Source organism: Neolamprologus brichardi, chromosome 9 (assembly GCF_056152115.1).
Source record: "Neolamprologus brichardi isolate AB-2024 chromosome 9, ASM5615211v1, whole genome shotgun sequence".
NCBI classification, from domain to species: domain Eukaryota; kingdom Metazoa; phylum Chordata; class Actinopteri; order Cichliformes; family Cichlidae; genus Neolamprologus; species Neolamprologus brichardi.
Genome location: NC_142112.1, coordinates 8065862 through 8091143, shown reverse-complemented (window position 1 = coordinate 8091143; position 25282 = coordinate 8065862). Strand labels below are relative to the sequence as shown.

Here is a 25282-nt window from a genome sequence, read left to right as displayed (position 1 = left end):
AGTCTGGTGTGAAGTCGTACATGACCAGCTGATGTCCAGAGAGTGGCATAGCTTTGTACAAAACTGTGCATCAGTGATGCAGTTTACTCAATGCGACAGGCACAAAGAAAGTCATGTCTTTGTTAACTGCCGTTCACAGATGTTTGGAGGATCACATTTACAGAGAGGCGTGACGATAATAATGTAACATGAACAGCTGATCGTTGTGTTTTTATCTATTTTAGGTATCCAAGAAGTCATTTGTCATACATCACATGGAAAATCCTATGACATCTCCCACAAACTCCTCCCACACTGAACCGTTCTCCTCGTATAATGGAAGACGTGCCTCTGGTGACGTACGCTCGCCTGATTCTTCCAGCAGTGACGCTGCAGAGCTGCCAGGGAAAGAGGATGAGGATAACCGCCTTCATGTTAGTGAACTCCTGTGATAGATGTTGGTTATTTGAGATTTTAATAACACTGACTGCGAAACATGTGACATTAACTCGTCTCCACCCGTGAAAATCGTGATGACAATTTAGAATAAAAAGGCCCAAATCACACAGGCTTTGAGCTTCGTCAGTGGCCATCTGGCAAGTACCGGTTGTGAGGGGGAACTGGGTACTCCCTGACCAATCGCAAGTGGTTACTTGAGGTTGATCTTTGGTAAAGCGGACAGACCTAGAGACTGGCCTGTGATTGGCTCACCAGTTGGCAAACAGCACCGTGTGATTGATTTGTTGGCAAGCATGTTGCCGTAGTTGTCCGTAGTTTGGATGAAAGTAACAAATTCATCTATAAACACTTGCTGGCATCTCTCCGAGCTGTAATGGATCTGTGGAAAGTGCAATACAAACTGGAAACTGAGACCATTTGTGCTTTGAGAGATGTTGGGTACAGCTCTCTCACTTTGAAGCTCGTGTCACACTTTCTGAAGTTTTGCTACCAGTCATCACGTCCAATATACTGGACGTTCTTTAACGAATGATGTCAAACAATCTTAAAAGATTCAGTGCGTCTCAAAGTTTAATAGGCATGAAAGTCTGAGGATACGTTCAGGGTAGGTTGAACACATGTCAATACCATGAGTGGTGTATATGGCAGGTTCTGGACCCAGTATGCAGGTCTCGAGAGGCAAAACCTGAAGTCAAAAACAGCTTTATTGCATGTGACGTTCCAGAAATGCAAAATGAAGAGATCACTGGAGCCGGGAATACAGAACACATACAGAGAAAACCACGGCACTAGGTAGCAAAGAACACACATCAGTGACAATAGAAACATGGCAGGTGATGAGGACGAGGAAGAAGAGTGGCAGGAACAAACTGGGAGACACTGGGAGAACAACTCAGCGTTCATATGCTTACTTGACACAGACACATGGACACATGACTGACTGAGGAGATGAGACTAACTACAGAGGGACACAGAAGGGAACAAATCAGGAATGACAAGACAACTGGACCTAAACTGGAGCACAGGAGACAAAAGCCTACTGAAGTACAGGAAGTGACGAAACATGGAATCACAACAGAAACTACAGAAGCACGGGGACCACAGTGGAAACAAAATAAACTAAAACCCAGAACTGAAGTAGATGAGAAAGCGCTCCTCTACTTCGCTTAAAATATCAATATTGAAGAAAGTTAAACTGAAAACACTGAATCCAAACTCAGGGATCGTAACAAGCTCAGCTGTGCAGTGATCAGTGTTCTGCAGAAACGCCGAGAGCACGGCAGAAACACAGACGAAGCTAAGATACTCCCTACTTATTTAAAATATGTTGTATTGTTTTGGTCTTCTCTCTGATAGACAACAGGAAAGAGAATAACCTGAGCGTTTTCAAAGAGCGCTTCTTCTTTGTAATTCTCATATTCTTTTCCAGAATGTGGGAGAAGTCGTCACCGTATCCAGAGAAAGCTGGGAAAACCTGATAAGCAGAGTCCTGTTGTTGGAAACAAAGGTGGAACAGAGAAACAGAGAGGTAGGTGTGTGCACATGCTGGGACGTTTTCTTCCTGTAATGTTGTTGATACGTGGCGATTGATTAGGGTTTAAAACATGGATTTCCTGATTCAAATCAAATTTATATCGAACAAATTGCAAAACTCTCAGCTGTGTCTCTGATCAAACCTCTGTAACTTTGCTTCACTTCAGCAGCATCAGGTCATGTTCAGATGCTGATTGATGGTTTTCTTACGTTTTTGTTCTACTGCAGGATATTTTAAGGTTATCTTCTATAAAAAGCCAGAACAGGAAAATCTGCTTCATGTTTGATCCTCAGTCACTTTGACACAAAGGCTTCTGCTGTGATGCTCACACCTCTGATGAAGTCTCACAGTGTCAGCTTTGTTTTTATACATAGACAGTAAATATATTATAATTCTGCACATCCATATTTTTATATCTGAGTCCAAATTTAACTGAATCGAATCAGGACCTTGTGAATCGGAATCAAATCAGTTTCGTGCAGGCTTTTTCAGATTAAATGAAACCACCTGTTCTGTCCTTATTGTGCGTCCCTTTGCAAACGTGACAGACAGCTAACGGTTTCAATGAACATTGGAGGCGGAAGTAAGTTTAAGGCTTTTTACTGCGTCAGTAGTTCAATGATCGACATCCTTTTCTTCCCGTAAAACTAAAAACAAACACAAAGTAAATGTTACAAGATGTCTTTTCCTTTTTACACACACTTCTAGGATATGAACTATACTGTTATATAGTATGTGTAATCAACAGCGACTCAGTATTGATCACAACACAACTTAGCGAGTTTAGCTTCCTCAAAGATAAACATAGAAGATGAAATAACTGTTTCTAAACAAATCTGTGTTATAGAAATGCACCAAATAATCATGTTGTACATTAATACTCACAAGCAATAACTCTCCAAGGCAGAAACGTTTTAAAGAGCAACAACATATTCTGCAGGCTAACAAACAACCAGCTTCCTGTTTCCTCTACTCACAGGAACACAGAAAAACCCCACCAAAATATAAGCTGGCGAGTATTCCCACTATGACCAGCAGAGGGTGCTGAAGAGAAAGAACCTATGCATGTCATAACACCACCTTTTTCTAAATGACTGGTAATCTGCAACCAGTTTGGTTTAAAAATGGCTATTTTAGTTGCATCTCCTTTTGCCTTCTCGTGTCTTTGTTTAGGTGCACAACACACAGCCGTGCCAGTCGTCTACCTCATCGCACGCTTCCAGTTACACAATTGATCCTTCAAAGGTGAGCAATTTGCTCCTCATCTGTCCTGTGTTGTAGTCGTAGTAGAAATGTAGACATTTGACCTTCTTGACTGTTTGTACGCTGAGTACCGTATTTCCCGGACTACAAAGCGCACCTGAATATTAGCCGCACAAGCCAAAAACAGGGGAAAATCCTGTTTTGTACATACATTAGCTGCACCTGACTAAAAGCCGCAGGTGTTTCAATGTTGACTTATCATATGTAAGAGAATATGCACAAAGGGAATTGTCAGGAAAGAGATGGCTGTTTGGAGACACACCCCTTTTATTAATATTTTGAAAACAAGTTATGGGGACATATTTGCATAACTTTTTAGCTATATGTACAAGTAGCAGTAAATACAAGTACGAAACATGTACTGTGCTTCATAAACGAGTAACAAATGTAGTACATAACAATAACCTACAGCACACCAGAAAAATAGATTCGGCCTACCTTTTAGGCTCAGGTGCAGTGACACGGCTTTAACAAGAAGAGAAGTCAGTCATTCACCATCTTTCTCTTCTTCCTGCACTAAAACCACCAAAGTCCTCTTCTCCAGTGTCGGATACGAACAGGCTCAGGATGGCTTCGTCCTCCACTCTCAGCTTCTCTCCTTCGTTGTCACTTTCAAAACCAAACAAATCCTCGTTGTCAGTGTCAGAGTCGAACACCCTCAGATGGGCCGTGGCGGTGTCCTCCTCTCCATCATGCAGCAGTCCAGCCCTTCGAAATCCGTTGGTGATCGTGGATGTTTTCACACTTTTCCACGCTGTCAGAATCCACCGGTGGAGTTGAGCATAACTTGCTTTTCGCAAGTTTATCGCCTCATCATCCACGCCTCCCGCTGAACGCGTAGCGCTACTTTGAAGTTTGTTTTTCGCGCTACTTGTACGGCACTATGTTGCCTGGTGGACGGACATCTGACTTACATACCACTCTTGAACCCCGATCCTTCCGCCAGGCAATGTAGTGCCGGAGAACAGCGGAACAAACAAAACAAATCGTCTTACGATATGACAAAAATCATGGACAATCCATAGAAAAGCCGCACCTGACTAAAAGCCGCAGAGTTCAAAGCTTGTGTAAAAAGTAGCGGCTTATAGCCCGACAATTACGGTAATTTGGAAAAAAAAGGTAATTAAGCTGAGTTGAAAACCTTATGTTTTCAAGCTTTCTCATGATTGGAATGAGTTTTAAATAACCCCACTTTAAATTTTGTGTTATTAATTTAAATTTTGTTCTGTTATGCTGTCTATGCAATTAAGTACCATTCATGTAGACCTGCTGGTACCTCCACGACTTCTTTGGCTGTGAGTCACAGTGACATGTATCTAAAGAGAAACCTCAGCATGATGTGGTAGAAATCGTTTAGGAAAATTAATTTGAGATGTTTGTAGTTTTGCTGAGTCACTAACGTGGAGTGTTCTGGGATTGTGTGAAATCATTAAATCACTGCCTGTAATTAAGTCTCAGGACACCTATTTGTACTTTATATCAGTCGCAAGTAGAATAAACTTACACTTAATTATGTTTTTATATTTATGCTTTCCATCAGACTGTTCAACACCATCTGGGATGCAGCTAAAAAATACAAAACTGTCTTATGCTAATTGAAACATTCATTTCATGGAATAAGCTTTTCTTTTCTTTCTTTATAGTAGATGTTTTCCAGTCTTACTGTCTGAAGCATTTAAAGATGCTGGGATTGGTTGGGTGTTGCCCGTGTCACCCCTCGCACGCGCGTGTAGCTAGATTAGGAAACCCAGGGTAACTTAGCAGGTTGATAAGCAGCTTCATGTGACCATTTAGCGTGATTGCTGATGTTAGTGTCAGTGAATCCAGAACAAACAGATACCCTGGGTATGTTAAACTTGCTTCCTGGTACAAGGCCCATATTTGGGCGTATGAGGACGACTTCTGGCTTATCTCTGCTGTCACTACAGTAACTTATTTTGTAGACCAAACTTGGTAGGAAATCACCATTTACTGACCAATTGAGAACATTATTCCTGGGTTTTAGTTATTTGGGCGATCGTGGCTCAAGAGTGGGCAGTTCGTCTTGTAATCGGAAGGTTGCCGGTTCGAGCCCCAGCTCGGACAGTCTCGGTCGTTGTGTCCTTGGGCAAGACACTTCACCCATTGCCTACTGGTGGCGCCAGTGTCCAGCAGCCTCTCCTCTGTCAGTGCGCCCCAGGGTGGCTGTGGCTACATGCAGCTTTGCCATCACCAGTGTGTGAATGTGTGTGTGTGTGTTTGTTTCATTTGAAAACAGAAAACTTTCCAAGGTCTCCGAATTGAAGTATTTATTTCTTAACCTGCTGTTTGTCTGCGTTGTTTGTTTGTTTAGGAAGACTGTAAATGGGCTCCTGGCAGGATACAAAGCGTTGCCAGCTTGTAAGTACCTGATTGTACTTCTGCAGTAGAAGCAGCAGATTTTCAGTGTGATGCTGTTTTGATGCAGTTATACTTCTTAACTGTGAAATTTGCAGGCTGAAGTCTGTTGTACACTGAATCATCCACAACACACTGTGAATAATAACACTCAAAGCTTTGCTATACTTTAGTATACTGTATACTTATTATACAGGTACATATCCACCCATTAATCAGTTTAATCAGAAAACTTAACAAACAACAGACAGAGATGTCAAAGGGAGTAAAAAGTTTGACAACATCAATATAATTCATGATGTAAACCGGAGCACTCAGTCAGCTAAATGCATCAACAGAAAGTTATCAGCACAACGATTCAGACAAAGAGCTTTTTAGGGTAAAGACTGAATATTATGAAGTCAGTCACCTGACCTGCGTCCAACTGAACTGCATCCCACCACAAACAGAGCGCTCAGGAGAGCCTCACATACAAGAGTCTGCTGGTGTCACTGGTTCCAGCACTAAAATGGAAAATTATGATTTCACATGATGTTTTTGTTACTTTTGTCGTAATAAAGGTTAGGGTTAGGGTGCACCATGGGTTAATCAGTCAGTGACCCTCCCTCTTTAACGTTTGGTACAGATTTGGTGTGGTTCCTGAACTCTTTTACTTTGCAGTAATACTACTTACTCACACAGAATATAGGAGAGAGGGACTTGTTGCAACGGTGCCATGCTATCACGTTACCGTGCTCAGAATTCACAGAGCTCCTTAGAATGAGCCACTTTTATACCCTTGTAGCATGTTGACTGCAAATACCTGAATTTGACTATATAGTGTCGCTGCACAAGCTGATGAATGACCTCTTTTAGTGCCAAAAACACATGAAGTGTACTTCACAAGTGCTGCCCTTTATATGGCAGCTGTTAACCTTCTAATTATGTTCTTAGAGCAGCGGTCCCCAACCCCCGGGCCTCAGACCGGTACCAGTCCGTGAGTCGTTTGGTGCCATCCGTGAGAGTTGAGGCTCAGGTGTGAAATGTATGGTTTTCAGGGTTTTTATGGGTTTTTAGCGTTATTTTGTTATCGTTTTTATCGTTTACTTGGTTTTCCTGGGTCTTTTCACGTGTGTTATGAATAAATCTTCTTTTTTTCGGTACCGGTACTAGTTTTATTTTGTTGTATTTATCCGCGACACCTTAAAGGCCGGTCCATGAAAATATTGTCGGGCATAAACCGGTCCGTGGCGCAAAAAAGGTTGGAGACCGCTGTCTTAGAGCTTGAGCTCAAGTAATTAGTGATGTGGGTGTTTATCGTTTTCATTATGACTGAATTTCATAGTTCGAGGACGTGGATCTGTACAGTTCTGTTGAAGGGGTATAAGGACGTTTTCGGTCCTTTGGCCAATCAGAAACTTCATTTATGTTAAACTTACTATAAATGTGTCATATGGTCATTGTGTGAATAATGTCCTGTACTCTCCTCTAACATAATCAACCCAGTGTGAGTTACATGTGGGCGGATCTACAGGAGGCTCTTCAGCCTGATGATATAATAAATAGTTTTAAAGTGTTTTGTGGATATTTTGTTGGCTCCATTTACATATGGGTGATTTTCACGTACTTTACCAAAGATGTATATGCCACCCTGCCCCACCCTGTAAGACTTTCTCGATCACTGTGTGACCGAAGGAGCTGCAGTCCTTTGAAGCAAAAGTCAGGGCATAAAAACTCCTCACAGTAAGCGCGGGAGATTTCTTCCTGTATTGTCACGTGGTTTACGGTGTCGTAATGACCATCGTGCGGTATCAACAAAGGCTATCGTTGTCAGAGGGATTTATTCCGGTTACTTGTTACAATATGGAAGAAACCCAACAGCGTTCAAACAGGTAACCTTTCTCCACACGTGACGAGAAAGGCTCGGGTTTCCCCCGAGGAGCAGCGGAGTAGTAAACGAGAACGTCCGCGCGTGGTGTGCTGTTACGTTTTAGTATATGTTCCACGCTGAGCCAAAGTCTTTCATTTATCAGTCTGTCACCGTGTTTTCACATTTATTTTTAATGCTTGGCGGTCGTAAAACTGTCCCACTGGGCTGTTAGTGACGTTTATGGCGCGTTCCTGCATCGCCGGAAGTTCCCCGTTGGAGAGATTTTGTGGAATGCCAAAAAAATGCAAAAAAGTCGGAACATACCCAAGTTAACGATCCAACAGTGAAAGCGTGAACCTTTAATCTGCACTGCTGTGGATTTTGACTGTGCAGAGGCGCTATTCGTGATAAGGGTTTTTGAAGCGCAAAGTATTTGCTGCATTCCCATTGATGCCTGCACGGCTCGACCTTGACCAAATTAAATCCTGTTTTTTCTACATTTTTTTTCTCTCAAACTCGATAATCGGGAGTGACGTCAGTCCCAAATACACTTCCTGTACTCCAGGTTATCTGTTTAGTCTCACTTGGAGTGGAGTTTTTCGAGATCGACACATGTTTTGGTCCTTGTTGCAACAACAGACCCAGTTTTGCTGTTGACTGCTTAAAGTTTTCATTCATCATCTTCCCATCATCCTTCTGTCTTCTTCTTCCACCTTGATGAGTTCCCCTTTCCAGACACTAGGAAGCATCTCCCACAGCTCTGCTCTTTCACTGCTGGGACAGTTTTCTTTGGGTTGCACATCTGGCCCTTCTTTCTCCAAACATGAGCCCTGTGGCTCTCAGTAGTTTGTGTTATCGTTTGTGACTCAGTACGCATGAGTCATTTTGGGGGAAATATTATTTTTATTATTCATAACGTTAATTTAAAAAAAATAATGTGCAACACTAAATAGTAATACAATTCGGATTCATCTTTTAATATAATTAAAAACTCTCAGTGTTGTCATTATCTGTTGGACACTAACGCCCCTACCAGCCCTGTAAACTGCTGCAGAGGGCAGAGCAACATCCCAGTGACAGACACACCAGGCGCTGTGTCCACTCTTTCCAAACTGACAGCTTTGCTGATGTTTGGGGCAGGAGGAGGACCTACAGAGTGTCAGTGACATGGTTTTAATGTTGTGACTAATTGGTGTGTGTCTGAATAGTATCAGTCTTGTTACAAGTGCTGATACTGAAACCATTATGTTCAAGCTTTCACTAAAGGTTGTGCACATTGAGCCTCTACTCAGGAGACTCTGTGGTGTTTATATGTAAATGATTGTTTTGGCAGCTCATCAATTAATACGTATGAACGTACACATCAGATAACACAAACTGAATCGTAGCATTGATGGTGAGTTAGCAGAGTGACGACTCACAAAGCTGTGAAACCAGAATCGGACAGCCTTTTTTGTTTTCTCTCACTTAACTTCATAAATCTTTTGGGGGTTTTTCCTCTATAGTGGCAAAACCAAGAAAAGAGAGGACTACCTTGAGTGGCCAGAGTACTTCATGGCTGTGGCTTTTCTGTCGGCACAAAGAAGCAAAGACCCGAGCTCCCAGGTACGTCTGCGTTTGCTTATGTGTCAGATACTTTACTATGAGCTCATATCCAAATGTCTGGTGTACAGAACTGAGGTGTGCTTCAGGTTTAGAAGCGTCTGTTACTGGCATGAGGATGTGTGGTTGCTCATCTCTCCAGCTGTCTGAGGACACGAGGAGCTCCCAGGCCGGCCGAAAGGCACGATCTAAACCCACTGTGTTAAAATGAAATGTAATGTATCAGCAGGAACATTTCTAATGCAACAGGTTAATGTGAAAACTGCTGTCTACGCACAGTCCTAGTTTAGTTTGTTTCCTCTTGCTGTCCACAAACAGGGAGGCGAGGTTTAGGCCTGCTCGATGTGATGTGATGATTATCTAACACAGTTACTCAGACTCTGAAGGAAAGGAAAACAGGGAAAAGTAGAAATTGAACGTGCCCCAAAAATTGTATTTCCTCCCAATTTAAATATGCAGATGAAAGAAATAGAAAAACACAAATTTAAGGTGAGCTGAATATTAGAAAGTCTGTCAGGGAGCGACTTTGGGGCATGCATGATTGTAAAATAGGACTTGGTGGTATAATAATTTTAATTTGATGGTCTTGTTTTTATAGGAATCAGTTCTTTGTGTGTGTCTCTGTATATATGTCCCTCTCTTATGTCCCTCTGTCTCGGTGTCTCTCACAGGTGGGAGCATGTATAGTGAACCAGGAGAATAAGATAGTGGGCATTGGTTACAATGGTATGCCTAATGGCTGTAATGATGACCTGCTGCCATGGTCTCGCTCTGCTGATGACCGGCTTGACACTAAATACCCTTATGGTGAGAATGCACACTGTCCTTTTTGCTTTCCTCTACAACAGCTTGTTTTAAAAGTTTTAAAATGGTGTATTTGGTGCATTAGAGCAGCGGTCTCCAACCTTTTTTGCGCCACGGACCGGTTTATGCCCGACAATATTTTCACAGACCGGCCTTTAAGGTGTCGCGGATAAATACAATAAAATAAAACTAGTACCAGTACTGAAAAAAAGAAGATTTATTCATAACACACGTGAAAAGACCCAGGAAAACCAAGTAAACGATAAAAACAATAACAAAATAACGCTGAAAACCGATAAAAACCCTGAAAACTATACATTTCACACCTGAGCCTCAACTCTCGCGGCCCGGTACCAAACGACTCACGGACCGGTACCGGTCTGAGGCCCGGGGGTTGGGGACCACTGCATTAAAGTAATTCAATTCAATTTTATTTATATAGCGCCAAATCACAACAAAAGTCGCCTCAAGGCGCTTCATAGATACAGAGAAAAACCCAACAATCATATGACCCCCTATGAGCAGCACTTTGGTGACAGTGGGAAGGAAAAACTCCCTTTTAACAGGAAGAAACCTCCGGCAGAACCAGGCTCAGGGAGGGGCGGGGCCATCTGCTGTGATTGGTTGGGGTGAGAGAAGGAAGACAGGATAAAGACATGCTGTGGAAGAGAGACAGAGGTTAATAACAGATATGATTCAATACAGAGAGGTCTGTTAACACACAGTGAGTGAGAAAGGTGACTGGAAAGGAAAAACTCAATGCATCATGGGAATCCCCCGGCAGCCTACATCTATTGCAGCATAACTAAGGGAGGATTCAGGGTCACCTGGTCCAGCCCTAACTATATGCTTTAGCAAAAAGGAAAGTTTGAAGCCTAATCTTGAAAGTAGAGATAGTGTCTGTCTCCTGAATCCAAACTGGAAGCTGGTTCCACAGAAGAGGGGCCTGAAAACTGAAGGCTCTGCCTCCCATTCTACTTTTAAATACTCTAGGAACAACAAGTAGGCCTGCAGAGCGGGAGCGAAGTGCTCTGATAGGGTAATATGGTACTACAAGGTCATTAAGATAAGATAACAAAGCTCTCCTGCTTTCATCCACCTGCTCCACATTATTTATGTGTGGGAGAATGTCTGGAGTAAACCAAATCCTATCTACATTTGCACCATACCGCCACAAGTATTTGTTCATCTGCCCTCACACCTCAGCGACTCATTCTTTCACAGATGTTTATCTGTGCGTGGTTTTATGCACCTGTGATCATGGAAGTGGATGCAACAAAGTTTCAAACGTTTGGCCAGTTGGGGGCAGCAGAGGCTACATAATGAAGCAAACTTGCAGTGTGTTTGAGTGACTGAGGTTTGTTTCGCTGTCGTGTCTCACAGTGTGCCACGCAGAGCTGAATGCTATTATGAATAAGAACAGTGCTGATGTGAAGGACTGCACCATGTATGTGGCTTTGTTCCCCTGTAATGAGTGTGCCAAGCTCATTATTCAGGCAGGTGAGTGTTAACAGCACACACTGTTTCTACATTTATACTGATTCATGATATTAGGAGTCACAGCAGCCAGTGTTGGCAGAACTCACTTCATTTTTAATAATAATAATGATCAGTGTTGGTCAAGTTACTTGAAAAAAGTAATCAGTAATTAATTACTGATTACTTCCCCAAAAAAGTAATCCAGTTACTTTACTGATTACTTATTTTCAAAAGTAATTAATTACTTAGTTACTTAGTTACTTTTTAAAAACATGATTTACAACCTGAATTGGTGATAAAGCGATAAATCTTTCAGCCCAATTCTACTTTTTCTACATAATCATCATACAAAATGTAATCAAATGGAAAAGTCTCTTTTTAAAACTTGTTTTATTAGTTTTAATCTTTTAACTTTATGCATCAAGCAAAAATTTAATTATCTGCAACATTCTCTGACTGGAAGAAATTAGTTTAGCATTTAAACCTATTTTCTGCACATTCCAGCACATAATAAATATATATATATGTGTGTATATATATATTTATGTGTGTATATGTGTGTATATATATATATGTATATTATATATATATTATATATATTATATATATATATTATATATATATTATATATATTATATATATATGTATATAATTTTATTTTATTTTACTTTATTTTTTTTTGTGTTTACACTCACTCTTTCAGATGCAAGTAAAACACAGCAGAAAATAAATAAAGTCAAAGACTAGCGGTCCTTTTGCTCTATTTTCACCTGTAAAGCAGGAGTAGAGTAGGCGGAGGTTTACCCTGGTGCAGGTGTGCTGCAGCGGTCAGTGGAAGAATACTGCAGTTTCTCTGTGAGTTTCCCATTACGTCGTAGCTACTCGGTGCTCGCTTGGAAGTTTAGGGGGGGTTTTCGCTGTAAAAAGAAGTTTTCTTCCCACGCACAACGGACACTAATGTTTTTGTCACTTTTTACGGAATCAAACTCAACACTGTTGTCACGAACATCACACTCGCTTACGTCACTGTCATGAGACATTCTCGCAAGAAAATCACGGTTTTAGTAACGCAGTAACGCAGCGTTCCTACGGGAAAGTAACGGTAATCTAATTACCGTTTTTGCAATAGTAATCCCTTACTTTACTTGTTACTTGAAAAAAGTAATTGGATTACAGTAACGCGTTACAAGTAACGCGTTACTGCCCATCTCTGATAATGATGGATTATTATTGTCTGATTGGTTAGCCATCACCAGTTTGTCTGAATAACAAATCAAGCAGACACAAAGTCAGACGACTGTATTTGTCTTTCTGTGACTTGTCCCTTGAAAGAGTTTTATATTTAGTTAAAAGTCCACACCTCCATCCCATAATGAGTGATTTAAAATATGTTGTCAAGTAGAGTCAAAACTATTTAAAAAATTGTGATTAAAGCACATTTCCATTTGTGCCCAGCTGTTATTCTTGTTAAAAACAGTGTTTTTATGGCCTCTCCTGGCTTTGATATGTTTTTGTACTTTCTTCTGTTAGTGACTTACAAAAGGTTTCTAGCTGTTCTCATTGACCTGCTTTGGATGAAACCTTTGTGTGATCCATCCAAATCCACCAAATCCCAAATGTGTGCAGTGGAATTAAAGTGCACACTTTGAGTACTTGAACTGACGGACTGCTTGTGGCCTTTGTCTTGTTGGTGCCCACAACAGTCCAGAAGGGTTTCCACGACGCAACAAGATGCTGTTGTGCATCTAGCAGCAGCCTTTCTGTGGCACAGGAACAGTACGTAGTTGCCGTCACCTGCACTCCGGTGTCTGAGCTCCCTGACAGATCTGAAGTGTTCCTGTACATTTGTTGACCTCCTTATTGCTCAGTCGCTGCTTCTTAGCAGCTGTTCTTCCCTTTTCAGCCTTGTTCATTCAGTTGTCTGATTATGGTCGTTCTGAAAGTCTTCTCAGACTAGTTAAGACTTCTTCGTAGCAGTAATCTTCTTTTCTCTCCAAGAACGTAAAAGTTTGAGGTGTGTGACATCTGTTTCAGTCAGCTTTCATTTCCTGCCTCTTCTTTTCTAAGTACCAGTGTTTGCAGCTCGACCACATTGTGAGAACAACATCTTTCCCCACATTTGTTTCAAAGACCATCCAGTTATTCACACTTTCATTTAGTTCTAGATGATTTAGCCTGCTCAGAGAAGACATAAGTTATAATAATAATGCGATTTGCTGTCTGTGCAGGTACTCGGTCGCCCGGGATGTGGTCGTCTTAGGAGCTTGAAAGGGAGGCAGTTTGACTTCTTTAGGTTTTTTGAAGATGAAAACAGCGTCTCATCCAAGAGGACGAGAGGCTGTTTTCAAACCAACAGTGTTTAAACCCCAGTGGGGGTTGTCCCTGAAGAGGTGGTCGCTGATTAGTCATCAGTGTCATCATATGAGCCAAGGTGTGAAAGAGGGCGTGGGGGCGACCGTGGCTCAGGGGGTTGGGAAGCTCATCTTTAACCGGAAGGTTGCCAGTTCAATCCCCAGCTCTGACTGTCTTTGTCCTTGGCCTGTCCTGGTGACCTTTTTTATTGTCTTTGTTTTACATTTAAGAATGTGATGTACTGCTACATCAGGCTGCAGACTGGTTCAGTCCTTTGGAACAGAAAAAAAAAGCATTTATATTTAAAAACCCTCATCGGTGTGTCTTACTCAGTGTTTATGTCTTAACCTTAATTGATTTGCAATATTCCATCATCTGTAATATCAAATAAGATTCATTTATCTCCAGGTCTGAAGGAGGTGGTGTATCTTTCTGATAAGTACCACGACACACCTGAAATGACTGCTTCCAGAAGGCTGCTCAGCATGGCAAAGATCGAGTACAGGTAAGTTACACATTAGTCTGGAAGGAGAAACTGATGCTTTGTTGCCTTAAGTACGGCCAAACTCCTCCGGACCAGAGACTGGATTCAGGTCAGTGGGTGGTTACGTTTCTGCAGTAGTCTGTGTCGGACACTTTCAGGATGTTGTAACTCAGGATGTATCAGGAAGCTTCTCCATGCTTGCAGAATGCCACTGCTGCAGATATTATGGCCAAATAGCAAAACGAAAGCTGTGCTTTTGCTTAGACGTTGTTGTGATGATGGTGCTTCACCTAAATTTCACACAATTCCTCCTTCATTTTGGAGACAGTACAGAGAAAAATCTCTGTGGATGTTGTCATACTGTGACTGTAGTTAAGACTGCCCAATAGATGCTAAATCCAAAAGCACGAGTAAGTGGAACTGCATCCAAATCTTAAACTTCAGATTTTATATCAGTTGCAATAAAACATTTCTTGAGTGCAGAGGCTAAAGTGGGTTTATTTTTGTTCTATTTCTATTTGATTGCTTTACAAAGTTACCAAGAACTCTGCAAATTCACAAAATTCAGGTTGCATTTGTAAACTGGATGAGTGACGAGAGGTTTGTCCCTCTGACAGCGCTACGAACACAATCAAACTTTGGGATTTACTTACCTGGATGATTGCGCATGCATCAACACACACAGTACGCTTATTTACAATTAACAACAACAGCTATCTGTTAGACGTGTTGACTTACAACAAGTCAGTATAAACAAAGGACCAGATCTGAGAACTAAGCGGACAGACATGGAACAAACAAACTGTGCAGGTGAAAATGTGGTGACAGGGTTGGAGGTCAGAAAAGGACGATTCATGTATTTGATTTAAAGGGAAAAGAAGATGTAAAGAAAAGGAAAGCGCCTGTTTCAGCTGGGATGAACGGCTGAAAATAGGATGAAGGGTGTGCAGAGCAGCCACAGCTCCACCTGCTGGCGATTCCAAGAAAGTACCAAACCAAGATTTCACCAACCCTGTAGACCCTATAGTCAGTGTAAAGAAGTTACATATTTAACTGTTTGTTTGTTTTTTACTAAAGCAAAAAAGGTTGGAGGTTGGCCTTTAATTAGACAGCTGGGTGTAGAGATGCTTTTTAAGTAAAGGTTTAACTACAGCCAGCTTGAAGGCCTGTGGTACATAGCTGATTATTAGAGATAGGTTGATCATTAGACTGTGCGATATGACCACGATCTCATATATTAAGACATCTATCGTCCGATAACGATATAAATCACAAACATTTAACATTTTCTGTAAACTCTGTGAATCTCGGGCAGCTCGACTTGCGTGAAGTGTTTCCAGCTGCGCGTTGTGTACCTTGAGTCGAGTGTTTTAATGATGCATGAAACGATACATTTTTAGACATAAGTTGTAACGGCGCCGTTTGTGAGTATTTATTACACGGCGTGCTGCCTGTTCTAACGTTTGAGTCTAAGGTTCATTTTTTAGCACCTGGCGGCTGATTGACACGTGATTCAGTTTATTTTAAAAAGTCTCAACAGGATCTTGAGCTTTATTGTGACAACGGTTTTTGTGGAAAACAAACAAGCAAACAGGCGGTGGTTTTAACATCGTTGTTGCTAACGACAACGCATAAAAACTGACGCTTGTCCATCCGTAGTGTGGTTATATTAAATATAAGAGAAAGAGAGAACTTTAAGAAATTAATAGTAACTACAGTGACCATCAGAACCATGAACAAATATTGTTGTAAACAGTTTATTTTGTGACACCACGAAACAAACGACAGCGTAAAATGAAACGACAGACATTTTTATATCGTCGTGCGATATATATCGTTATATCGAACAGCCCTAGTAATCATATTTAAGATCGAAGAATTAATCAATGGCAGGACTTCTTTGAGCAGTTTTGTAGGAATGGGGTCTAAAAGACACGTTGATGGTTTGGAGGAAGTAATTATTGAAGATAACTCAGAAAGATCGATTGGAGAAAAAGAGTCTAACTTAACATCAATGGTACTAAGAGTAGCTGTAGATAATATTACATCTGTGGGATGATTATTGGTAATTTTTTCTCTAATGATAAAAATTTTATTTGTGAAGAAGTTCATGAAGTCATCACTAGTTAACGTTAAAGGGATGGTTGGCTCAAAAGAGCTCTGACTGTTTGTCAGCCTGGCTACAGTGCTGAAGAGAAACCTGGGGTTGTTCTTATTTTCTTCAATCAGTGACGAATAGTAAGCTGTTCTGGCTTTGCGGAGGGCTTTCTTATAAAGCAACAAACTATTTCTCCAGGCTAAATGATGATCCTCTAAATTTGTGACACGCCATTTCCTCTCCAGATTACGAGTCATCTGCTTTAGGGTTTGTGTTTGACAATTATACCACGGGGTCAGGTACTTCTGATTAGAGACCTTAGTTTTCACTGGAGCTACAGTATCCAGAGTCGTACGTAGTGAGGAGGTGAAATTATTAACAAGATAATCGACCTCTGTTGGGGTAGCGTTCAGATAGCTGCTCTGCTCTGTGTTGGTACAGGGCATTGACGATGATAACAGTGGCTGGATTATATTCTTAAACTTAGTTACAGCGCTTTCAGAAAGACATCTACTTTGATAAAGTCCACTCTCCACTGCTGCGTAATCAATTATTGTAAATGTAAATGTTATCAAGAAATGATCAGACAGGAGAGGGTTTTCAGGAAACACTGTTAAATGTTCAGTTTCTATGCCATATGTTAAAACAAGATCTAGAGTGTGATTAAAGTGGTGGGTGGGTTCTTTTACATTTTGAGAGAAACCAATTGAGTCTAACAACAGATTAAATGCCATGTTGAGGCTGTCATTTTTAGCATCTACATGGATGTTAAAATCACCCACAATAATTATTTTATCTGAGCTCAGAACTAAATTAGATATAAAGTCTGAGAAATCAGACAGAAACTCTGTGTAAGGCCCAGGTGGACGATAGATGATAACAAGTAAGACTGGTTTCTGAGTTTCACAGCTGGGGTGGACAATGTTAAGCATCAGGCTTTCAAGGTGTTCTGTCTGCTATACGGACTGTGTGTAATTCTGCTGTTAGACTAAAATAAAAAGGTAACTGCCAGAGCACTCACTGTGAAAGATGCACTGATCACACCTGCACTTTAAAAATAAGAACACAGCTGGTCACAACAAAATAAGAAACACACTTTAATAAATAATCGTAAAGGTAGAAATGATCAACTTTATTATCTTGTCCAGACCTGCATGCAGCCTCTCTCTCTGTTCAGGCCTGAACTGCAGCTGTGCTGCTCTGGACTCTTTATTTGCTCTCTACAGTCTGGACTCTGCTGTTAGTGAGGGGAAGAGCTGTGTGTCTGTCTGCAGCCACAGCTCTGTTTGTATCACCGTTGTTTCAAACGAGTATCGTAAGCCTGCACTTATAGAAAGCTCATCATACAGAGAAGACTCGGCCTGTGCAACTCAGGGCCCGTTTCAGGAACACCTGCTAGACCCAAGTTCTGATGCTCGATGTGGATTTTTGTGGTTACAAACCTCCACATGAACCTAACTTATCAGAGTAGGAGGCCAATAAAAACCTTTAAAAGGTGCATTTTCTGAGTGTAAGGGTCTCTGACTAGTCTGTGTGTGTTTGGTGTTTTCACAGGCAGTTCAAGCCCAAGAGGACTGAGATCGTCATTGACTTTAGTTCCATTAACTTCTCTGGAGCGCTGAACGGTGCAACCAAGTGAAAATGCAAATGACTCACCTCGGGGAGCTGTTGGATGAGGCAGTGAGTCAAAGGGACTTTGATGCCTCTCTTTGTGTTTGTCTTCTCGCCTCCTGCTTCGTCCAAAGGAAAACTCAAGGATAACCTGACTTTGGCATCTTAGATATTTTGATTTGCTGCTTTAACGTTTTTCTTTTAAAACTTCCTCTGGGTCGAGGAATTCATGAGGCTTATGAACAAACTGTAGTGCTTCATGGTTAAGTCTGTTGTGTTTGTTGTGTTTGGGTTTCCTGTGGCGACGTGTCAGAAATCTGTTTCTGTCGAGCTTCCAGGCTCCTCCTCCATGAAGATCACTTAACCTTTGTTCACATCCACAGCTGAGACTGGGAGATGCTGTCGTTACAGTTGGCACTCAGTATTTTATGACTACTTTCCTCCTCTCGACTGATGCCACCTCTACAATACTTTAATATTGTTAACACGAATTAGCTTCATGCAGCTGAGCCTCGTCACTCGTTATAGCCAAATGCTAGTTTTAATTAAGCAAACGAGCTGTGAAAGGCTGATTGTGTATTTTTGTGAACATGATTACTGCAGATCCAGGTGACGTAGGTGCAGCGACTAAAGGTCTCGGATGAGGTCGAATCCTGGTGACCTCAACATCTGACCTCAAAGTCGGTGTCAGAGGTCAAGTTTTAAGTCTCGGTGATAAGTCAGGACGATTTCCCGAGTATTTAGTGTAGCTGCATCTACTAGATCAAACCTGTTTACCAAAAGTAATGTCTGTAACTTTGACCCCATCTCTGACTTTTTAGTGTTCTGCTCTTTGATGCCTCCTCTGTAGGGACGAATGTCTTCACTACAGCTGGAGTCAAGTGTCAGAAACAAGAGAGCACACAGTTGTTATTTTGGACCTTTGTAACAGAATGTTTGATTGTACCGCAGTAAATCTTTCATTCATTAAACGTGAAAACGAATCATTTGTTTATTTTGTGTCGTGTACCACTGAGGCCTCACAGGAAACACGGCTCACAGCCATGTCGACTGTCACTGCAGCTGAAACAAACTGGGACACATTAATACTGCCCATGTTACACAGTATATTATTTATGTTATTATTATTCTTAATTAGTGGGGGGGGGGGGGTTTCTTACCACTGTTTTTTCCTGCTATGGTGATGTAACCATTAGAGATGGGCGGTAACGCCACAGCAGGAACAGTGGTAAGAAAAAAACACCCTGTACATGCTAATAATTAATCATCCAGCGAGTTAATAAACAATAATCAGATGGTGGATAAACAAATACGCTCATGAAGGCAACAGTGGTCATCTGAACTGTCCGAACTGGGCCAGTGGCTCCACTAGAGCCCAGGAACAACATCCCTGATCTACCCAGAAGAGTGCAGGGGTAGGACAGCAGACCCTGGAGCTCCCAGGCCTCGGGTAGAGGCTCGGAGGATAAAGACTACCTGCAGATAAAGATGTGATAAGAAAACAGGTGAAGGGAGAGATGCAAGGATTCAGTTAAAATAATTGCTGTTTTGATTTTTCCATATTTAATTTATTTCCCTTTTTTTACATGTGTTACTCAGTTGTTCCATTGCTTTCAGAAATTGCACAAATCTGCACATTTAACTGGACCATGGTGGGCCTCCTGAACCAAGATTGCCAGGTTGAAGGGTTTTTGTTTTAAAATCTCTGTGAAGTCTTCATGAATAATCATGAATAATCATGAATAATCATGAATAATCAGAAGGCAGAGCATTAAAATCTTGCAGCACCTGCAAGGTCCCCTTGCTCACAGAGGCATTTGTTGAGACCCATTTCAAGTTTGCCAGTGAATGTCTACATGGTTTAAGAAGACTTGGCACAAAGTGCTGAGGTCTGATCAAACAAACTGCAGCTCTTTGCCATGTTGGGAATGTGAGAAATGCTGCGTATGATCCAAAGAGCACAATCCCCACAGCTGTGCGTGGCTGTGGAAACATCCTTTGTGGTTGTTTTTCTGCTGAGGGGACAGGATGACTTCACCGAACTGAGAAGCCAATGGACACAACCATGTAGTGTAAGTCTCGTGTCCCCTCACACTGAACATGGGTCGTGGATGTCTTCCAGCATTAGAATGAACCAAAACATGCTGTGAAGGCAACAAAAACGTGGTTAAAGAGCACATGGAGCACCCTGGCCTGTCTCCAGACGTCACTCCTGTAGTAGAAAAACAATTTGTGTTCATGTTTGCAGTTTTGTCTTGTTGTGCAATATTTGACATTTTAAAAAACAAACAAAAACTAGGATTTTAGGAATATTTGTGGGTGTTTTCATGTTTGCTTGGTTGGGTTTTTGTACTGCTTGAACTCTAAAGTGGCCCTCCAATGAGAGGGCAGTGCCAGCAGCGGCCCACACCTGAGTGTGAGTGATTTTCTGTCAGTGTAAGTGGGTCAAAATCTCTCCTGAAATGTGTGAAAACGTGGCAAAATGTTTTACTGCTGCAGCAATGACTGCAGTATGAAGTTCTTTCAGGATTGTAAGTGTAACACTTACATATTTGCAACAATGACGGGTGGCCCATCATCTCGTTCAGGTAGTCGGGAGTCGTTGGTTAGAAGCTGGAGGAAGAAAATCCGGACAATGAGCAAACTTGATGGTAGTGTGAGAGAAAAATCAGACAGCAATGTGGAGACTTGATCATGAGCTGAGGTTCTAAAGGTGAAGCATGCGAGGATTTCTCAAGCTGGAGGTAATGGACCAGTGTCTGTGAGGGCTTAGTGGGCTTATCTGGGGTTTTTTTTATCTTGAAATAGAAAACTGAAAGGGGGCTGCCTGGCTGGCTAGTTTCACTTTGTCAAAGCAGTGATGACTACTTTGTAATTTCTTTAAACGAATAAAGGTGACGCTTCACAGTTTTGGAGGTATTTGCTGAATTTGGAAGGCCAATTAGGGCAGAACTAGCAGAAGATGTAGCTCATAATGCCATCAGGCAGGACAGCTGATCGTCATAGAAGCTGTTCAAGATGGCAGGGAGATGTTGACCGGAATGATTATAACAAGAAAAGAGGGTTTGGATGATGCAAGAAGAATCAGATAGTCTATAGGATGACTTTGGTGATCAAGAAGAGGACCTGAGTGAAGGCAGAGCAAAGGATTAAGTGGTGGAAGTTGAATAAGGACGAATGTTGCACAGGTTCAGACGTGCTCTGGGTGGTACAGAAGAGGTACCATATAAGAAAGTCCAGCTCCAAAGCTAAGGCAAACTGCAAAGAGGGTATTTCCTGTATCCTCTGGAGAGAGGACAGACGCCAAGAAGTCTTTGTGGTGGAATGACGAAGTAGAAATTAGCAAAGAGTAAGAACTGGGAGGCTAGGTGTGCGGCAAAGAGCGAGGTGGCAAAACTCATAGTAAGCTGTATGAAAGGCAGAGAAAGCAGACGGCTAATGTCACGACACTCATCTTTCACTTATTCATTAAAGTAAAACATCACTACTTCCACATCCAGCTGGCTGTAACTGAGGCAGAGTTCTGTCGGGATACCTGTCGTGGCACCACAACTGTCTGCTTTTCATTTGCTGCATGTGTACTTTGAGTTCAACTTTTTATTTCATTTGAAAGAGACTTTCAACTCGGCGTGTTTTTGTTGTTGTTTGCTTTCTAGTTCTAAATGTTTAAAATGTTTTTTTACATAAATAAAATTTCACAAGCAAGACACCAGCTATTTTTATACATAGCATAAAACAGTATATGCAGTGTTATCTTTATTTTACGTGTCTAAAAGGATTTGCAGATCCAGGCGCTCTCTCCTTATGGTGCATTTGGCTCTTTGAGTGTTGCCAACTCCTAATGTCGCCGGTACTGACTCAGGCCCAGGATCGGTGCGCCAGGCCTTTGCTTCTGGCCACAGCCCAACACACATTGCACTCGACCCCTATGGCGCCTCCTGCAGGTGGTGGGCCTCAAGGAGGATGGGCCCTTGTCCCTTTTTCAGGGCCCCGGCCACCAGACGCTCGCCCTCACCAGACCTGGCAAAAGCTCCCCGACAACACAGCCCCTGGAGCCCCTGGGACACAGAAAAGACAGATGATGAGTCTTCTTTCATTATTCCTTCATCATTTTGCTCTGAGCAACATTATTCTGAAACTGTTCAAAAATGAATAATCATAAAGGTCTGTGAGGTTTGACTTGTTTTTATGCTGAGCTGTTGCCATTTAACCTGAATGAAAATAATGAAATGATAAATATTCCTCCAGCTATTCTTTTTCCACCCTCTGTTGCCCTCCTCCTATCTTTTTTGGGAAAACATACTTTGATGAACTATATACACAAATATTTGCACTATGGTTTTCATGAAATAACAAAATGTCTTAGTTTGAACATTTGATGTTTTCTATGAATAAACGTCTGTGAGGTTTGCAAAGCATTCTGTTTTTTATTCACACAATGCTTCAGCTTTTCTGAATTAGGTTGGACAACATCAACAATAACATTAATAATAATAATAATACTTCATCATTTAAACTGCTCTAAAAAGAATTGTTAGTATTTATCTCACCTTATGTTATAAATGTCTTTGTGTCTGTTATCTGTACGACGTGTTCTTGTAAGCAGTCGTCTGTACTTGGTTTTCCTGTTTTCTGTGTGTTTTATCCATCAAGGATTTAAAGCAAAAGCTATCCTGTACAAATCCCATCATCTCCCTTCAGCCTGTCATGAGTTCTGCATAATGATCTAACGTGAAACAGAGCTTTGCTGACGTAACATAAATGACTGATGCCACCAGAGAGCCTCGTTCTCCTACAGGCTCAATAGCTGCTGTTTCAAAGCTGGAGCAAAAAGAGTCTTTTTTTTTGCCTGTCCCGTTTGGCTCTTTTGCCATCAGAATTATTGTCTAAAGGCGAAGAAAGATGCCCAACGGATTTTCTTTACCAAATTGACCATCCCAGCTTTGCCGTAATGGTCCATTTGATTCACCTTTTATTATTTATTTTATTTTCACTTGCTGAATACGGGACAGACTTGACTGGGGGAAAGAAAAGGGAGAAAGAAAGAGGGAAAGAAAAACAGTTGAGAAGAGGGACGGGGGAGAAGGGCAAAAAACAAAAACCAACAGAATAAGCAGAAAAAAAAAAATACATATATCGATCACCTGGATCACCTGTTGAGAAAGAAAAAAGAAAACAAGCAGAAGAAAACGAGAGTAACAGAATAAACAACATCACGATGATCTATGGGAATATGACAGTAAATACTAAATATTAAACATTATTGTGCAGCACGTAAGATCGACAGCACAGTGTGCTTTGAGGTAGGAGCCAAAAAGGGTGTAGTTTGTGTGTGTGAGCACCCGTGTGTACACCTGTGAGCATGGACGCGCTTGCTTTCTTAAAAGGTTCCTTCATGTAATGATCTGGCAGAGGGTGTGGGGGGCCACTGCCCCGTCCTCCAGGGCATGAAGCAGGTATGGAGGAGATCAAGACTCCAGACATCAGAACACAAGAGACCAAGGAAGACCAACAGAGGGGCAGCTGCGCCACTGTCCCAGAAAGAGCTGAGGAGAGCACCAGATGAGGAGTCACTCAGCAGCCATGGAGCAGAAGCCAGGGGGGGTTGCAGTGACGTGCCCGTGAGCTCCGCCGGCAGCCAGTTGTGCCTGAGTGACCGAGCCCCAGGCCGAGAGGCCGGGGGCACCCCACCTCCGAAGTGGCCCGAGCGAGCCCCAGGCTCCAGGCCCCGATAAGCAGCCGCCAAGGAGTGAGCCGGTGTGTACCTGGACACCCATCCCCGGACACAAAGAACCACCAACGCACCGATGTCTGAGGGAGTCCGCCACTGGCAGGGGAAGTGGTGGGGGGAGATAGGCCTCCAAACCTTGGAGGGCCTGAGCTGTCCTCAGAGAGGTGGCGTCTGATACCCGACCTGACATATGGACACAGACATACAGGCACACACAGATACAAACATCCATTCCCACCCTCATGCTCTCATATGCACTTACTCCACACTTAACCAACGTGGAGACAGACATAAAGAGACGCTGTACACACAATCACACTCCCCAAGCGTACTCTACGAACCGGGTCTAGGTACCCTTGCCCCTGGAGGGGGGAACTGCACCCAGACCCAGGTGGTGTTACCCTTTTCCCTGCGATGGGGAGAAGCAGACCGCCCCGACTCCGCAGCAGCAGGGAGGCCCCACATTCCGGACCCCAGTCGGACGGCCAACTCCTCCTCCTAGCCCCCCTGCTCCAGCAGGCCGCAGAGAACGAGGGTGAGAGAAGACTCCAAACCTTCCTCCACCCGCTCATTGTAGTGTTGATGCATGTGTGTTCTAAGGTGCATTTAAAACCCAGGAGGGCATGGAGCTACCTGCCAGAGAGCAGCAGGTAAGCGCATAGCCCCTCCTGCTAGCCCTCAATGTCTACGTGTATTTAAAATTGAGAGGTGGGCAACGACGCCAGGGGTGAGGTGTACACCCTGATGGTAACTGGGATTCCGTGTAGCGTGCCCACCCCCAAGATCCTATATGTATGTGTAATGAGAGTGTGAGTAATGTGAATGTCTAAGTTGTGGGATAAAATTGAGGCAGAGGCAGCCAGAAGGGGACAGAGGGGAGGGTTACCTCCTCTGCACCCTGGTGACACACCCCCACTCCAAGGCCCTGCATGTGTGGGTGGTTGTGGTGGAGCGGGAAGAGGGAGGCAGCTGGAGATGGGGAGGGAGGGAAGGGAGGGGCAAGTGACCCCTCCCTGGGGCCAGCTCCCCCGCTGACCCCAGTAGGCACCCCCATACTCCGCGACCCGCCAGGGAAGGGGGGCCCAGGCCCATCTGAACCGGGGCCCAGTGCAGCGGCGCCGCCCAGCCCCACAGAGCCCGGGGCAGTCCACCCAACCCCACCACAGAGAAAACTGCACCCACCCCATCATCCACTCATCGTCCAGACTACATAAGACAATAGACGCCCAGATCTTCCTCCACCTCTCCTGTATCTCCCCCTCTTGCAGAGAGAGTTCCTGAGAGAGGAAAGCTCCTGCAAGATGTGACAACCCCCCCCCACCACCACCAGTTGAAGAGCCCCCCAGGTGGCTCGACGCACCGGCGGCACCCTGGGCGGCCCCCATACACCCACCCGCCCACAACCCCGACAACATACCAACCAGGACCCAGGCCCCCGAGGCCCGGCCAGGGCCCCAGGCCAGAGCCGGAGCGCCCCCAGAACCTCACGCCCGTCCCGGACCCACCCAGGGGCAGCCAGGCTACCAAGTCAGTAACCCCCATCCGTCAGCACAGACCCTCCCCTAGCCCTGCTGCACGTAGCCACGAGGAAACCGTCACCTAAGAGCCAACAGAGCCCCTAATTGGCCATGACCGCTACCCCAGGTTGAGCCCCCCAAGGA

General features: G+C 43.1%; 1 protein-coding gene across 2 annotated transcripts in view; it reads left to right on the top strand.

The window, feature by feature from the left end:
• LOC102781226 (deoxycytidylate deaminase-like) overlaps positions 1-18706 on the top strand; it is a 30348-nt gene extending 11642 nt beyond the window's left edge. The window contains exons 4-12 of one of the 2 annotated variants that reach the window (XM_087845875.1): positions 225-413; positions 1868-1966; positions 3146-3217; positions 5568-5614; positions 8966-9065; positions 9734-9869; positions 11250-11366; positions 14106-14202; positions 17834-18706. In XM_087845875.1, the coding sequence (XP_087702001.1) occupies positions 225-413; positions 1868-1966; positions 3146-3217; positions 5568-5614; positions 8966-9065; positions 9734-9869; positions 11250-11366; positions 14106-14202; positions 17834-17918 (942 nt within the window). In that variant the 3' untranslated portion in view covers positions 17919-18706. Of the gene's footprint in view, positions 1-224; positions 414-1867; positions 1967-3145; positions 3218-5567; positions 5615-7351; positions 7483-8965; positions 9066-9733; positions 9870-11249; positions 11367-14105; positions 14203-17833 lie in introns of those variants that run through there. The other variant, XM_087845874.1, reaches the window with a different exon arrangement.
• Positions 18707-25282: the final 6576 nt, after the last annotated feature.